Raw genomic sequence first — 17,300 nt, 5'->3', positions numbered from 1 at the left:
AGGCAGAGGCTGCAAAGTCATGATTCACTGCAGGCAGAGGCTGCAAAATCATGATTCACTGCAGGCAGAGGTTGCAAAATCATGATTCACTGCAGCCTCTACCTGAAATGAATCATGCAGGCTCAGGTGATCCTCCCACCTCAGCCTGTTGAGTAGCTGGAACCACAGGCACATGCCACCACACTCAGCTAATTTTTTGTATTTTTTGTAGAGACAGAGTTTCACCATATTGCACTGGCTGGTCTTGAACTTCTGGGCTCAAGCAATCCACCCACCTCAGTGTCCCAAACTATTGAGCTTACAGGCATGAGCCACTGTGCCCAGCCATTTCACATTTCTGAATAATAATAATAAAAAAAAGCCTATCAAATATTTTTCAATCCCAGATGAAAGTAACCTTACCTAAACCTCATCCCAGTTCATTTCTAGCAATAGGCAAATTTAAATTATCTGTCTTTTAAAATTCCAAGACCAAAAATTCTTAATTGGGTGTATAATTTATCTCTGAATGAAAATACAGATATTTAACACTTTGGAAAAGACATCCAAAAACTGAAGTGAATATGTTTCTCTTTCTCAAAATGGTCCATCTTGTTAAATCTGAAGGGCTAAAATTATACTTTGAGTTCAAATTTTTAAACATTTTTCAATTTATCTTTTTATTCAACCTTTGAACTTACCAATTACACGTTTATGCAGAACAAGATCAATGATCCGTAGACAGATATTCTCTAACTGCTGCGTAATCTAAAGATAAATTTTAAATATTAAGCTTAAATTATAATTAGTATATAAATTTAATATTCTGCCAACAACAATATCAACAGAACATTTTTGAGACAGTAACTTGACAATTCTAAACTTCATGTGAAAAGCTGAACAAGAAAGAATAATCAGAAAATTTTGAAAAACAGACTAATGACAGAAATGGGGGCTAAATCTATAACAGACTTAACAGTTCATATTAGTTCCTTACTATATAATTTTATACCAAAATAAATTCCTAATGGATAAAAGATTTCAATGTAGAAAAACAAGCCATAAAAAAAGAATAAAAAGAATTCTTGTATCCTGAAAAGGGAAAGTGACTCAAAGCCCAGAACTATGAAAAACATGAAATCATCTGACTAAAAAATTTTAAAATTTTAAGTCAAAGATAAATGAAGAAGTGAGTAAAATATTTTCAAATGGTATCACAAAGATCAAATTCCCCTTACATGAAATTAATGAATTTTTAAAAATTGAAATACAATAGAAGACAAATGTGTTTTTTTAATAATCTTTGCCTGTGTTTATAAAAAGATGTTCATTATAATACATGGTAAGAGTACAAATTCCAAGTGCAACATTAACAATTTTGACCTATCAAGACTGGCAATGATTAAAATTATGGGGCTGGGAAGACACACTCTGTGTGTATATTGATTTGTGGAGTATAGACGGTAGAAACGCTGAAGGACAAGTTGGCAACATCCTTCAAATTTACCCATACAAATATGATGCAACCCAGCAATTCCACTTCAAGGAATTTACCCTTCAGACATATTATGTGTGCAAAATGACATGTAAAAGGCCATTCATTTCAGCAATGTTTGTGATTGCTAGCAATCAAATGTCCATTTAAATAAGAGACAAAGTATATCCACTAAACAGGGACTGGTGAAATAAATTTGACGCATCATACAAGGGAATATTAAGTAACCATTAAAAATGCATAACTTTATTGACATGGAAGAATCACCAAGATATATTAGGTAAAAAATAACAAAAACTGTGTATAGTATGCCATTATTTTCATAAAAGAAAAATATACACATTCACTTTTTGCTTATATGTTAATAGTTCTAGAAAGATACAAAAACCTGGTTTAAAAAAAGAAAAAAAAAAGAAAAAACAACTATTTCCAGAGAGGAGAATTAGATAGCTGGGGAGTTGAGTGAGAAGGTAAAATTTCACGGAATTTTCTTTTCACATCTTTTGATTTTTTCAACACGTTTGTATTAAGTATTTTAAAATAAGTTAAAATCCATGATGAGTTACATTTTTCATGTAAATGTCCTATTTCTACTGTCAAATATATCCTAATATTCAACTTAAATTACTGTCTTAAGGTTCAAATGATCCAAAATTTCCCAGTTTAAAATACTGTCAATATGCTTAAAACCATTCAACAAAAATGAATGTGCTTAAGCGCCTATTTTAGATCACAATTTTGTGTTTCATACATTATTTGTCAATGTTTCATAAATGTGTTTCCTTTTAAGGAAATAATTGTTTTCTAAGTTTGCTTTTAATAAGTCAAAGTTCAAAATCTTAGTCAGGAGACCAAGATTCCAGTTGGTTTTGCCTGTAATTATCCATGGCCTTGCTGGTAAAGCCATTTAGGTGAAGGCTTTAGGTTTTTTTGTCTTTAGGTAAGGATGCTGTATTCGTGTGTCTCAATTTTAATGCACACCTCTCTAATTACAGTAAGTTCACACATCCCTTAAACACTATTTGGAATTCAAAATAAATTTAACATCAAGAGAAATAAATAAAAACAAAAAGATGCTGTCTTGTTTTTAAACTATCCCTGCAGCTCATTCTACTACTGCCCACACACACTTGTGAATACTAGACGAGGTGATTTCTAAGATCTCTTCAAATTTAAAATACAAGTCCTAAGTATAAGACAAAAGAACTATCCCTTAAATTTACTTGTCATTTAATTTGGAACATCTCACTGTTGCCAAGAAGACCATCTAGTTTCAATATAGAAGGACACAAAAATAAAATAATAAAAATGAAAATAAAAATTAACATTAAGCCCTTTAGGCAAATGAAGACTAGTCTAGAAGAATATCAAGCCATTTTTAAGAAGCAAGTCAGCTGGGCGCAGTGGCTTATGCCTGTAATCCCAGCACTTTGAGAGGCCTAGGCAGGCATATCATTTGAGGTCAGCAGTTCCAGGCCAGCCAGGCCGATATGGTGAAACCCCGTCTCCCCTAACAATACAAACATTAGCCAGGTGTGGTGGCAGGTAGCTACTTAGGAGGCTGAGGTAAGAGAATCACTTGAACCAGGAGGCCAAAGTTGAAGTGAGCTGAGATTGTGCCACTGTACTCCAGCCTAGGCAACAGAGCAAGACTTGTCTCAAAAAAAAGAAAAAAAGAAAAAAAAACAAGTCATCTTCCATTGGCATGTGATAAACACAGGATAAACCAACAGCTACATGGTTTAACAATGCTATTTAAAGAGGCAGTAGCAGCCGGGCAAGGTGGCTCATGCCTGTAATCCCAACACTTTGCAAGGCCAAGGTGGGCAGATCACCTGTGATCAGGAGTTCGAGACCAGCCTGGCCAACATGGTGAAATTCCATCTCTGCTAAAAATACAAAAATTAGCTGGGTGCAGTGGTGCATGTCCCAGCTACTTGGGAGGCTGAGGCAGGAGAATGGCTTGAACCTGAAAGATGGAGGTTGTAGTGAGCCAAGATCACACCACTGCACTCCAGCCTGGGTAACAGAGTGAGACACTGTCTCAAATAAATAAAGAAGACTGTCTTAAATAAATAAAAAGTAGTACCTGCTTCCTAAGCGCTCACCTTGTAAAACAATAGCTGCCATAATTGCCAAACAAGTCAACTTGCACTCCCAGAAGCAATGAACAAAATCTAATTTGAGTTCAGGAGCAGCCATGCGATACATGGGAAGGAGCTGTAGGTTTTAAATGGGGATAAACTGATACATTATCAAAATCATCTGTCTACAAACCCAAATGTATGACTTACTAGCTCTGGGACCATAAGCAAGTTTCTTAAATCCACCTGAACTTCGTTTTCCACTTCTGTAAAACAAGCGACCACTACCTGTGCCATCTATGTCATGGTGGCCTTAGTAAGATCGTATCAGCTGATGGATGTGAAAGCACTAGATAAATAGATGTATAAAGCCTTACCCCAATAACACTCCGGAATTCAGTTTAGGAAATATGCTTTTCAGCTCTTTCTCTTATTCCTTTCCACTCTGCAGTACTTGTTACATCAGAATTCTGTTCCATTACCTAACACTTGCCACTGTGATTGAACAGCTGTCTGTCACTCTCTACCAAGAATTCTACATTGTTGGCTCCCAGAAAGCTGGGCTCATTTCTTTTTGTTTTTTGCTTTTTTGAGACACAGTCTCACTCTGTCACCAGGCTGGAGTGCAGTGGCGTGATCTCCGCTCACTGTAACCTCCACCTCCCAGGTTCAAGCCCTCCTGACTCAGCCTCCCAAGCAGCTGGGACTACAGGCACATGCCACTATGTCCAGCTAATTTTTTCTATTTTCTATAGAGACAGGGTTCCACCATGTTGGCCAGGATGGTCTCGATCTCTTGACCTTGTGTTCTGCCCGCCTTGGCCTCCCAAAGTGCTAGGATTACAGGCATGAGCCACCGTGCCCGGCCAAACTGGGCTCATTTCTTATTCAATTTGGTATTCCCCCAAGAACCTAGCCTGGCACATAGCAGATATGATTCACTGAATTCAAGTTAATATAAAGGGATGTACTACATACTTTATAATATTTACAACACTATAATATTACAAATATGATAATGTAATATCATGTTATTCATTTTAATATGTTTTTTTTAAATTTGAGGGCAATTTTTAAAGCATAGCAACATAACTAAGTAGCAATTTAAAAGACTTCAAAATTCATGCCCGCTGATCAAATAAATTACAGTTAAATGCTACTATTATATCATAGACCACAAAGAAATCTTACCTCTTTATGATCTTCTACAACTGTTAAGATAGTATCAATGGTATGTAAAATTCCCATAGCCATTACTGTTTTGTCTTCAACTTCTTCATATTCATCACTTTGAAGAACTTTGCCAAATATCTCAGCCTATGAAAATAACATTAAAGTATTCTGCAATTAGTAGTACTGTGATGTCCCCCCTTTATAAAAGTAAGCAAAATGGCAGTGGCACACATCTAAAGCCTGCATCGCTCAAACTTTGAAGTCTGCACTTTGCTGACTGAATCATCTCTCTTCTTACAATAACAGAATCTGTCATGTTTTAAATATAGCTATTTAGACTAGCTATTATATCTAGATAGCTAACATTTAACTTCTGGTTGTCACTAAGCAAATAAAATCATAATCTGGGACAAGTGAAATCAAGTAATAAAAGAAAAATGTGATAGAAGATTGAGAAGTCAAGGAATCACTTAGAAAACGAAACAAAAAGAACATACATGTAAAATAGGAAAAGTTTAAAAAAAAATGTTAGAGATACAGTCCAGGTGTGATACTCCACAACAGGAAATACAGAACAGAAAAAAATAGTAAGGAGAAATGTATCAAAAAAGTAAAGCACTCAATTGCCCCAAACTGAAGGAAATGAGTTTTGTAATTCAAAGTCCAGAAATTAAAAATTTAGAAGGTACATTATAAAATTTCAGAATATTCTAGATGAAAGATTAATCCTAAATGTTATTAAACTCTAATTATAGAAATATCAGAATAATTTTTATATCTATACTTCAGTTACAGTCATGCATCGCTTAACAAGGATATATTTTGAAAAATGTGTCGTTAGGTAATTTCATCCTTGCTTGAACATCACTGAGTGTACTTAGGCAAATCCAGATGGCATAGCCTATTTGGCCACAAACCTGTACAGTTTGTTTTAGTGACTACTTAGGCAATCATGACACAATGGAAGTGTTTGTATCTAAACACAGAAAAGTTACAGTAAAAACATGGTATTATAATCTTATGAGCACACCATCATATACGCAATCTGTCATTGGCCAAAATGTTGTTATGCAGCACATGACTGTACAAATTAAACTAAACTCCATATTTGGAAGTTTATTTAGATTACTCAAAGTTTCTAAACCAAATTAACATAAAACTGCCCAGTCTTACCAAGTGTTGGGTCATATCAACAGCAATTGAGGCTACCTCTTGACTGTATTCACATATCATCTTCTGGATGACATTAGTAACATCATCATTTTCTGTCTCTCTAACAATGTGCAACAGTTCCTGCATAATAGGCCTCACATGTGGCTTCATATATTCCTTAGCTAATTCAATAAAACAAACAAAAGTAATAAAAATTACCATGCCCAGATGATAAAAGGAATTAACTTGGTCACAAGGCAAAGTGACCCAGGGTAATACCTAAATTAGGTTCTAGAGACACACTTTCTCTGTGGTGAATAAGTTACAAAGTTGTACCAAAATAATGTTCACCAACATATCAATTTCCCAAGCATAATATAAGGATAAGAAGTTCTGCACAGGAGAGAACTGTCCTGTGCATAAACTGTCCCAAAATACTAACAGCCCCCACTGAAAAATTCTGATTATACATACACTGTGTCATCAGAATGACTTGTAAAACATTAATCGGTTCTCACAAGTTATAAAAAAAAAAATATCATGTACATGAAGACTATCCCGAATACTGATGGGGCCCCTTCCCTGCCCCAGGCCATCTCTACCACCCTCCCACGCCATATATACAATAGGTAATCCTCCCCTTGAAACATTGTTGAATAGAGGCAAACTACGTTCATATTCCTCATAAACCTGAACTTACTTTCAAAGGTTTATTTGAACTTTGATCAGAATATTCAGACATTCTGAACAAATGAGATGTCTGCCATCACTCACTAAAAATACTATTTGTGACTTTCAAAACTAGGGGAATCATATAGAGTCCTAGAGGTGAAAGGAATCACAAAGTCATCCAGTCCAACTCCCCTAAACTTAAATATGTGGAAACCTGAACCTCGACAGATCATGCACCTTGCCCAGGTTTCCATGGCAAGTTAGAAGCAAAATCAAAACCGGGCCCAGGTCTTTTTATACCCAGTCTACCCTAGGGCCCCACAGTAATTAACATGTTTTTTAATCTAAAATTTTGAAAACTACAGTCAATAGGAACACCTAAAAAGGACAAGAATAAACTCCTGTAAAATTCTGAGAGGGCAAAAGCTCAGAACTCCAAGCCCTGAACCCTCAGACATGGAGATTCATCTTCATTAGGGAAGAAAGTAAATGAAAGTATTTGAGAAAACTTCTAAAAGGTATTTTGGCTTTACCTTGTATCTGGTTAGAAATTAAGGACTGAAGAGCAAGGGCAGCTTCAACTTTGACAGGCATCTCTTTATCTTCAATCAGGCTCTTCTTCGCTAATTCAACTGCATTTCTTAGATTGAGCTCATTATGGAACTTCAAAGAACTAAATGCATGAAGTACCCAGCAAGACTGTATTATTTAAAAAAGCAGGTAGGGAGCTATTAGGATTATAGCATTCTGTAATAACGTCACACATATAAGAACCTCTTAGTAAAATATCACTAATTCTACAAAGAAATGTTTGCTTTGGGGGGTAACATAGTAGCCTTAGTTTTTAACTTCTACATCCCCCTCTTTTTGTAAGAAACTCATTTTCATTACTTCTAGATTACCTATATACAATAACATTTTTCACAGGAAAGAGAAAAAGAAGTCAAATACATCTTTGGAAAAAAAAAACCCGTTTATGCTTTTAATAAATATTATAACTTATAATTAATTTGTTATATGTAAAAGCAACTCCAAACCAGTATCTGAAAGTCATTTGTCACACTTCGGAAAAACATTTTCCCTTACACTAACTGGTTTAGCAAACTTCTTTTTTTCACTCACATAAGGTTTTTAAACCTGATATAGATTATCCCCTTTGAACTATTAGATCACAGAATCATTATTACTTTATTTTACTCTCTGTGTGCATCAAACACAATCAACAGAAATTAATTTTAGTTACTAAAGACTTCTAGCAAGAGAATTACAATTCATACAACTTCTCAAAGGTAGAAGCCCAACTGCAAAAATGCTCATGTGCCCTCAGCATCCCTAGTTCACATTTGCCCAAATATTTCTCTAGTAACTCTTATTTTATAAAATGCTTTCTAGTGTACAATGTTAATATATGTTGTTTTCAGCAAGACATTTTTTGTGTTGATATATTTACAAAAGACATATTAGGCTCTTGAACAAAGTCCTGTTTCTACTCCTCCATAAAATATATTGATTCTAAAAGAATATACACATAGAGCACAAGTAATTTCACATGGATTATTATTCTCTCCATTTTACTAAGGCAAATCTAACTAATATACTGAAAATCAAATTCAAGTTCTTAGCTGAACTAGAATTTCATATCATTTTATACACAAGATAAATCTGTTTATGAATTTAAGTGGTACCACTGCTATAAAATCATCTTTCTCATTGCATGTTTTACATATGCAGCAAGTGAAGCTGGAGTGACAAATGAAATAAAACTAGCAGGAAATTAAATCCATAAATCTTTTCTTTAATAGGTTTTCCTTTATTCAGCTGATGTGACCATAGGCAGACATTTAATTGACTCTATTTCATCTCGATATGTGGTAAAAGGTCAATTTATCCAAAAACATTTATTTGAATAATTATGAAGATTTAAGATACATAACAGAAATATGAAAAACTTACTCTAGCTCGAAGATATCCCAGGTTAGACAATAATAATGGAAATACATGATTTTGTAGAAACAACTCCATTTGGTCCTTGAATAAACTCTTCTATTAAGAAACAAATTTTAACTGATCAATGTTTTTTTCATATGTAAGTATCACTTCCTAATCAAGTATATTTATTATGACTTGCTTTTAATATTACTGCCAATTATAATTTTGTGGAATCATTTGACCTATATGTTGCATGTTTTAAAACAAGACAAATATTACCTTAGATCAGTTTGATATTGATTTTGTAGAAATAAGATATTTTGTATCCCTTTCACATAGCAACAGTTTCATACTGAAAACTTAAACAGTCAAATTTCCTTTTTAGTTAAAGAAATAGGTGACAGAAAGGAGGGTATTTGTCAGCTCAATTATCCCAAAGTAGTCACCAGCTTTAAATTAACCATAACTTTCATATGCTGTCATTTGCCTGTGCTTTACAAGGTTATTAAGTAAATTAAATTTTGATTATCTTAACCTTCAATAAAATCTCAGCTAGGGAACCAATCACATGCAGGGCTCCATCTTTCTTCCTAGGGTCAAAGTTCGGGTCTGTTAGGATTTGATAACAGAATGCCATCATTTTTGGCAACACCTAAAGAAACAGAAGAATCCACTTTAGTCTGCATGAACTTGCATTGTCTTACTATAGTATTAACTATGATGCACAAATTTTAAAAAATAAAGCCATTTTATTATGTTTCATCAAGCAACTATAAGCTCAATATGAAAGGTACAATTTATTAAGAAAACAAAATAACCATGATACCCTTTCCCCTCACCAGTACAGAAAAAAATTTCTTAAGGCAACAAGTTATAACAAATAACAATATAATTTCTCAAATACTAGGGATATACTAAAGTATCAAATCAACACAGGCCACCTTTAGTTTTGGATTTAAAAAGAAAAATGAAATACCTCTTTTCTTTTCTTTGCAGCAGTATATAAGAGAGTCTGGGCTGCTGTGGTGGGAGAAGCATAATCTTCAAAAATATCTAAGATTTTGAAAGGTTAAAACTATGTTAGTAAAAATATACTTAATTATTCTAGATTTTAAACCTGACTGACCACTATTTTTCCAAACCAAAAAAATAAAACCGTCTACACGTGACACTGGTTGATGGCACTAAAAAGCTAAGGATAAACAGTGGCACCACGACATCACTGTCTCCTGCACAACAATGTTCTCCAAACTCTTTAGTTTGTCCTTTCAAACTATTATACTGAAGAAAACAGTGCATTTGCACATCTGTTTCACTGAGGAAAGGAAAAGTGCTTTATCTCTATCAAAAAGCAACAAAAATTCACTCAGTTCTTACTTTGTGCCAGGCACTGTTCTAAGCCCTGGGGATACAAAGATCAAACAAAAAAGGTTCTCACGGAGCTTACGTTGTGAGAAAGAAACAGATTATACATATGTACACACATAAGTCAGGCGAAGAACAAATGTAGAACAGGGTGAAGAAACAGAGTGACAGAGTATGGGGTGCTAATTTAAATGGGGTGTCAGGGAAAGCCTCTCCAACTCTGTTAAGGAAAGATTTAAGCAGAAATTGAATGAAATGAGGGAGAAAGCAATCCATGGATAAAGGACTCCAAGCAGAGGAAACTGCAAGTATGAAAGCCTTGAGGGATTGCTAAGATCATGCTTGGTTCTGTCAATATGTAGGTTCAGCAGGTCATCCATGGACAGTTGTTGAATATATATACCTACCTAAAACTTAATGTATCACTTAATACCATGACCATTTTCACAAATTTCAGAATAGGCAGTTTACCTAAGAAACTGAAATCCTGAAAGGTATCTGATACGTCCTTGTTTAAATATAAAAGATAAAACCAAATCTAAGTCTACCTCAAAATGCAAAATACAGACATAATAAGAACATTTTTGGGGCCGGGTGTGGTGGCTCATGCCTGTAATCCAAGCACTTTGGAGGCCAAGGCGGGCAGATCACCTGAAGTCAGGAGTTCAAGACCAGCCTGACCAACATGGTGAAACCCCGTCCTAAAAAAAAAAAAAAAACATTTTTGGAGTACTGTACTTACTCTGTGCCAGGCAGTATGCTCCAGTTTTAGAAGCATCTACTATCCCATGCTAAGCAGTTAGTTCATGTGTATTACGCCATTTAATCCTCCTAGCATTATTATCATCATACGTTTGATAGCTGAAAACACTGCATTTTAGAGAGGTTAAACAACCCATCCACAGTCACACAACAAGTAAGTGACCAAACCAGCATTCATAACCAGGCTATCTTAACATCAAAGCCTGCTCTCTTGTTAGTTTTTACCAAATCAAAAAACATTGGTAGGGGAATTGGGGAGATGTTGGTTAAAGAGTAGATAAAAAGAATAAATAAACATTATTATTAATATCAGTCAATACATTTAGATAGAAATGCTTTGTTTCCCATAAATAACTGCAAGTCACAAACAAAGAAAATACAGTAACTGTTCTTCCCTGTGGTTACCCGAAAGTAAAATACACATATCAAATAAAAGCTACTGCATTCCAGTCTACTGGAGGAAATGATTAGAGAAAACTCACTCTATTTAGTCAGTCTTGAGCTACCCATACCTTCTTTTAAACAATAAAATATAAATTCCCACTGTTAATCAACCTACATACAGTTCTTATTTTCTAAAAACTGAGATATTTATACCTATCTTATGAGATATGAAGAATACGTAAAATAATGGCAGTTCTCTGAAAGCTAAACAAATACTCTGTACATCACAAAAACACATAGGTATTATAAAAGAAGTAAACACTAAAAGAATGCCTTGCAAGGCAGGAGGATCACTTGAGCCAGGAGTTCAAAACCAGCCTGGGAAATATAGAGAGACTCCATCTCTGCAAAAAATAATTAGCCAGGTCTGGTGTCATACGCCTGTGGTCCCAGCTACTTGGATGCTGAGGGGGAGGATCACTGGAGCCTGGGAGGTCAAGGCTGCAGAAGGCTGCAGTGAGCTCTGATCATACCACTGCACTCTAGCCCAAAAAAAAAAAAAAAAAAAAAAAAAAGATAAAGAAAAACTGGCTAATCACTCAAAGCAAACTAGAAAAACAAAGGCATAAGAAAGGGGAAATAGTAAATTACATATATGAATAATGATTTTCCAAATGAAAAAGAGAATAGAGAAATAAAGCAGATAGTAAATATTTCTCATTCATTTGCGTTTCCCATACTTTGTCTCCAAGAGAAAAGGGGGTTCCTCAGTTACCGAATCCAATAATACAAACACAAAGCTCTGTAAAAACAAAGCCCAACAAACTAACATCTGTAGCAGTAGATTTAGCTTATATAGCTAAACACACCTGGCTCAACTAAGTGGAAAGTACTGCTTTGTCACAGCACTTTCAGCATGCAGTGCTAGATTTAGCAATCATTTGTTTCAGCATTTATTGAAGGCTTACTGGAGGCCAAGCACTAGTAGAGGAATGCAGAGGTATAGAAGAGACAGAAAATGCAAAATAAAGCAAATAAATAAGATAAAATTCCTGTCCTCAGAAATCTTTTAAGTTGTGGGAGACAGACAGGCAAATTAATATTTTGCTATATTAAGTGCCTGAGTGTTCCCTGAAGCAATTAATATAAACTGGAATAAATCAGACCACCTACACAGCTCACCAGCTTCCAGGAAGATCCAAGCTAAAAGGACACCCAAAGAATTGGGCCACACACATTGGGGGCTCTATACATAATTTCTTTCCCATGTAGAACATTTAATCTCTCAGATAAGCAGGCAAACCAAATAGGGGTACCACTAAAGTATTTCCCACATGAGAACAACCCAGTCTATCAATGAGTCTCCCAAAAGGCACAAAAAGAAATGGTCCTTGCAGATCAGCATCACAACAGCATAAGTAACAGACGGCTCCATGGGAACTTCAGCACCCATAAGAGAGATGAATGAAGTGGCTTTTCATCTCCCACATCAGAAGACCTCAAGTTCTCTAGTTTAGCAAAATAACATCAAACTCTCAAAGTTTCAGATTATATCATGCAAAGCAGAACCTGGGGGATTTAACAAAGTAATAAAATTTCCTTAAAAATATAAATTTAGTTCTATTACTTTACATATCCAGGAACTGATGAGAAAACCATCTCAATTACCAAATTTCATCCTTATATACTCATACGGATCTTCTTGCCACATCTCTTCATCCTCATCTTTATAACACATCACAGAAAAAATCACATCTTCAGAGATATTCTAAAATGAGAAAAAAAAAAGTAATGAATGAGTATAGGCTATTCAGGTTTGCGGAATACCAATCACGTATTTGTTGACAGCCTTTATGATGTTAGTTTTCCAAACTCTGTGTGTGTAAAATGCCAAGTCAAGCTTATATTTACTATTATAATTCTTGTTTTGAAATTTTTTTTGACATTCCCATTTTGGTCCTAAATGTCCATGTATTAACAATATTAAAGGGCCAGATACTTCTTTGGAAGGCCAAGGGCAGAAGGATCACTTGAAGCCAAGGGTTCAAGACCAGGCTGGGCACTGTAGCAAGACCCCATCTTCAAAAAAATTTTAAAAAACTTAGCCAAGCACGGTGACATACATCTTGCAGGGTCTCCTGAGCCCAGGAGCTCCAGGCTGCAGTGAGCTACGATCATGTCACTGCAGTCCAGCCTGTGTGACAGACTCCAGTTGAAAAAAAAAAATGAAATTTTCTTTTCTTCTATTTCCAAAAAAACTAATTTCCTATTCTACGAATGTAGGTTTCAGGTAGAGAAAAGTCATAGCTACTAGCCTCACTGTGCACTGCTACACATGCTCTATGAAGCCATTTTATGCTCTAAAAACTATTTATATAAAAACAAGATTATCTCTTGCCACTTATTCCAAATTAAACAATTCTAAGAGAAAAAAATCAGCCTAAGGATCAGCATTTTCTTATTCCTACTTTATACCTATGTAAAAATAAAGCCAAAAGTATCAAGTAGAAAAGAAATGCTATCACAACTCACCCTTACTTTACAGGATCACAGCAAATGAAATCAGTATCTTCACTAATTGCAAAGAAATTATCACTATTTGATCAAAGTGATTAGGCAAATAGTTATCAAGATGTCTACATAAAACAGAGAAAAGGTATCTATTGGTAAGATGGGTAATAACACTAAAATTCTATCCTGGACAGCAAACAGCAAAGTGAAAGATTCTTCCTTTCAGATATCATTTATAAAATTTAAGCATTCATAGTTTGGGAGAGGGTGGGTATTCAGTTCCTAACATTGCTGAATTATCCAATTATTTGTATACAACTAAGTATTTATTTATTAGTGGCCTATAATTTTCCATTCTCATTTGTTCTTTAACTAAATAACAATGCTGAATTCTACCTTTCAGCAAACAATTGATACAGAAACAATTCTGCTACTACACTTAACAATCCAAGAAAAGAAACAAAAACCTTGCTCATACCTACAAATAAAACCGACAAGTATCAGACTTCAATTCCTGCAAAATAACACTACCTTACTAGAGCCCTGGTAAGTTTTCAAAATGCTTTCACACAAAATACCTCATTTGATCCTAGCAACTTTTAGATAAGAAGGGTAGAAAAGCACTATCTGCCTTAATAAAGGAGAAAATGAGGCTTAATGAGATTAAGCAAGATCAAGTGAATCCAAGTCTCCCGACTCATAAAACTTGAAGGCTTCATTCTTCTCAAATGCTTAAATTTCTAAACCCTTTATAGCTGACGTAAGACTTCAATCATTAGACATTATTAATGGCAAAATGTAATATATATTCAATGTAAAATATAGGATTAGTAATATTAACTTTATCTATAAAACTTATTTTAACCAGAGAATAATTTTGGAGAACTGCTCTCTGACACTAACCTGTATGTGTGGCTTCATCTGTTTCCAAGTAATAGAATGAACCACCCCTTGGTTGAGATAGTTGAATGCTTGCTGGAGAACACGGGGAGATACATATTCTTTCTGTCTGTATTGATCTAAAATTTTTAGTAGTACCTATAGGAAAATAGAAAACATAGAATAACATCAACAATTTCAAGGCTAAAAGAGGGAGGTGGCATTTTAGGCATGACCTAACATTCAGAATCCATAGACGTAAAAATTAACAGATTTGGGAGAAAAATCAATATTTTGTAAGAAATCTCATAAACAGTTTTAATTATTAGATAGGTCCATGTTATATTGAACTAAACGGTGTCTCATTGTAACTTCCAGGCAAACTCTAAATTTCTATTCTACTGCTACCTCTTCAAAATAAAAACTCCTGTTTAAAAAATTACAATAGGAGGGGTAGCAAGATGGCGACCGAGACGGTGGAGCTCCATAAGCTGAAGCTTGCTGAACTAAAGCAGGAATGTCTTGCTCGTGGTTTGGAGACCAAGGGCATAAAGCAAGATCTTATCCACAGACTCCAGGCATACCTTGAAGAACATGCTGAAGAGGAGGCAAATGAAGAAGATGTACTGGGAGATGAAACGGAAGAAGAAACAAAGCCTATAGAGCTCCCTGTCAAAGAGGAAGAACCCCCTGAAAAAACTGTTGATGTGGCAGCAGAAAAGAAAGTGGTGAAAATTACATCTGAAATACCACAGACTGAGAGAATGCAGAAGAGGGCCGAACGATTCAATGTACCTGTGAGCTTGGAGAGTAAGAAAGCTGCTCGGGCAGCTAGGTTTGGGATTTCTTCAGTTCCAACAAAAGGTCTATCATCTGACAACAAACCTATGGTTAACTTGGATAAGCTGAAGGAAAGAGCTCAAAGATTTGGTTTGAATGTCTCTTCAATCTCCAGAAAGTCTGAAGATGATGAGAAACTGAAAAAGAGGAAGGAACGATTTGGGATTGTCACAAGTTCAGCTGGAACTGGAACCACAGAGGATACGGAGGCAAAGAAGAGGAAAAGAGCAGAGCGCTTTGGGATTGCCTGATGAAAAGTTCTTGTTACTTTCTGTTCTCCAGTGTTTTCCATTTCTCTGATTCTTCTTGGTCACATATATACCTAAATGCACAGTCATGTGCCTACGTCCTGCCTCGCAATGAGGGAGCATGTACCCCAGGTACATCTGTGAACTGCAGCAGCAGTTTGACTTATTGCTGTTTCAGCTTTAAGGTTGTTGTGTTTGTTTTTGATTATGTTGCTTGTTAATAAAAAAAAATTTAAAAAAAATTAAAAAAATAAATAAATAAAAAATTACAATAGGTGATAGGGATGGAGGCAGCAAACCACATTGCCCTGTATGTACCTATGCAACAATCCTGCATGTTCTTTACATGTACTCTAGAACCTAAAATGCAGTAAAATTATATCTACATATATATATATATATAAACCAAACATACAATTAAAGCTATAAAATGCAGAATAATAATTGAAAAAAATGAAAGTGATTATATAAATATGGGATCAAAGTAATAAGCTCTGGTACTTTCTAATTCTTAGTAATGTTATATCTTTTCATAAGCAAATATTTACTGGCTAACATAATGATTAGGTTAGTTTTAGGGAGCACTTTATTGTTTCTATAAGGTATACAGCAATTTAGGTTCATAACATAAATCTGCCAATTAAAAAAAAATTACAATAAGATCTGATTGAATAAACACTAAAAACTTCCATACAACAAGAGACAGCACAAAGATGTTTCATTATTTGATAAAGACTCCTTCAAATTGGAAGAGAAAAGTTGTTTGAAAAACAGTATTGGCTCAATTGATTAGCCCTCTGAAAAAATTTAAATTAAATCCCTAAACTTCACACCAAAATAAACTCCAGATGGGGAAATATTTTAACAATGACAAAAAATGATAGCACAGAATTCCTAAAAATACGGGAGAATTTTCTTTTATAATCTCAGATCACAGAAGGTCATTATAAACATAACACATCTGAGAAGTTATTTTTTTTAAACTAATTTAAAAAGTTATTTATAAGGAAAATTTTCAAAAAATTTAGAGCCAAGCACGGCGATTCACGCCTGTAATCCCAGCACTTTGGAAGGCCAAGTTGGGTGGCTCATTTGAGGTCAGGAGTTCAAGACCAGCCTGGCCAACATGGTGAAACCCCGTGTCTATCGAATAATATAAAAAATTAGCCAAGTGTGGTGGTGTGTGCCTATAATCCCAGCTACTTGGGAGGCTGAGGCAGGAGAGTCACTTAAACCCAGGAGGGAGAGGTTGCAGTGAGCCAAGATCGTGCTGCTGCAGTCTAGCCTGGGGGGACAAAGAAAGACTCTGTCTCAAAAAAAAAAAAAGAAATCTAGAAACATCTTCTTTATCATTAAAGCTTTTGCCTGTCTAATTAGTCTTTGCTTCCTCAATATGGCCCTGATACAGCCAATCGTCAATAATTAATAAATTTTATTTATTGAAATATAAACAAAAATATAATTTAAATGGCAATACTGATCAACTAGTCCTCATAGACCATTGTCCTTTGCAGCTTTTAAAATTTTTAAGGCCGGGCGCGGTGGCTCAAGCCTGTAATCCCAGCACTTTGGGAGGCCGAGGCGGGTGGATCACGAGGTCAAGAGATCGAGACCATCCTGGTCAACACGGTGAAACCCCGTCTCTACTAAAAATACAAAAAATTAGCTGGGCATGGTGGCGCGTGCCTGTAATCCCAGCTACTCAGGAGGCTGAGGCAGGAGAATTGCCTGAACCCGGGAGGCGGAGGTTGCAGTGAGCCGAGATCGCGCCATTGCACTCCAGCCTGGGTAACAAGAGCGAAACTCTGTCTCAAAAAAAAAAAAAAA

General features: G+C 35.3%; 1 protein-coding gene and 1 pseudogene across 3 annotated transcripts in view; one reads left to right on the top strand and one right to left on the bottom strand.

The window, feature by feature from the left end:
- The window catches only part of IPO8 (importin 8), a 73,505-nt gene that overhangs the window by 33,139 nt on the left and 23,066 nt on the right, over positions 1-17,300 (bottom strand). For both annotated transcript variants that reach the window (XM_032268538.1, XM_032268539.1), the window contains 9 exons: positions 14,410-14,544; positions 12,664-12,763; positions 9,461-9,537; positions 9,020-9,136; positions 8,509-8,598; positions 7,089-7,254; positions 5,905-6,065; positions 4,750-4,875; positions 681-747 (listed from right to left, as the gene is read on the bottom strand). In XM_032268538.1, the coding sequence (XP_032124429.1) occupies positions 681-747; positions 4,750-4,875; positions 5,905-6,065; positions 7,089-7,254; positions 8,509-8,598; positions 9,020-9,136; positions 9,461-9,537; positions 12,664-12,763; positions 14,410-14,544 (1,039 nt within the window). The remainder of the gene's footprint in view (positions 1-680; positions 748-4,749; positions 4,876-5,904; positions 6,066-7,088; positions 7,255-8,508; positions 8,599-9,019; positions 9,137-9,460; positions 9,538-12,663; positions 12,764-14,409; positions 14,545-17,300) is intronic.
- Positions 14,839-15,711, top strand: LOC116543162 (annotated as a pseudogene). The gene has a single exon (XR_004265496.1). The product of XR_004265496.1 is annotated as an SAP domain-containing ribonucleoprotein pseudogene (transcript).

Source organism: Sapajus apella, unplaced genomic scaffold (genome assembly GCF_009761245.1).
Source record: "Sapajus apella isolate SASKATOON/1434 unplaced genomic scaffold, GSC_monkey_1.0 scaffold183, whole genome shotgun sequence".
In the NCBI taxonomy this organism is placed as follows: Eukaryota; Metazoa; Chordata; class Mammalia; order Primates; family Cebidae; genus Sapajus; species Sapajus apella.
The sequence above is the reverse complement of the archived record's forward strand: the minus strand, read 5'-3'. Positions and strand labels throughout refer to the sequence as shown.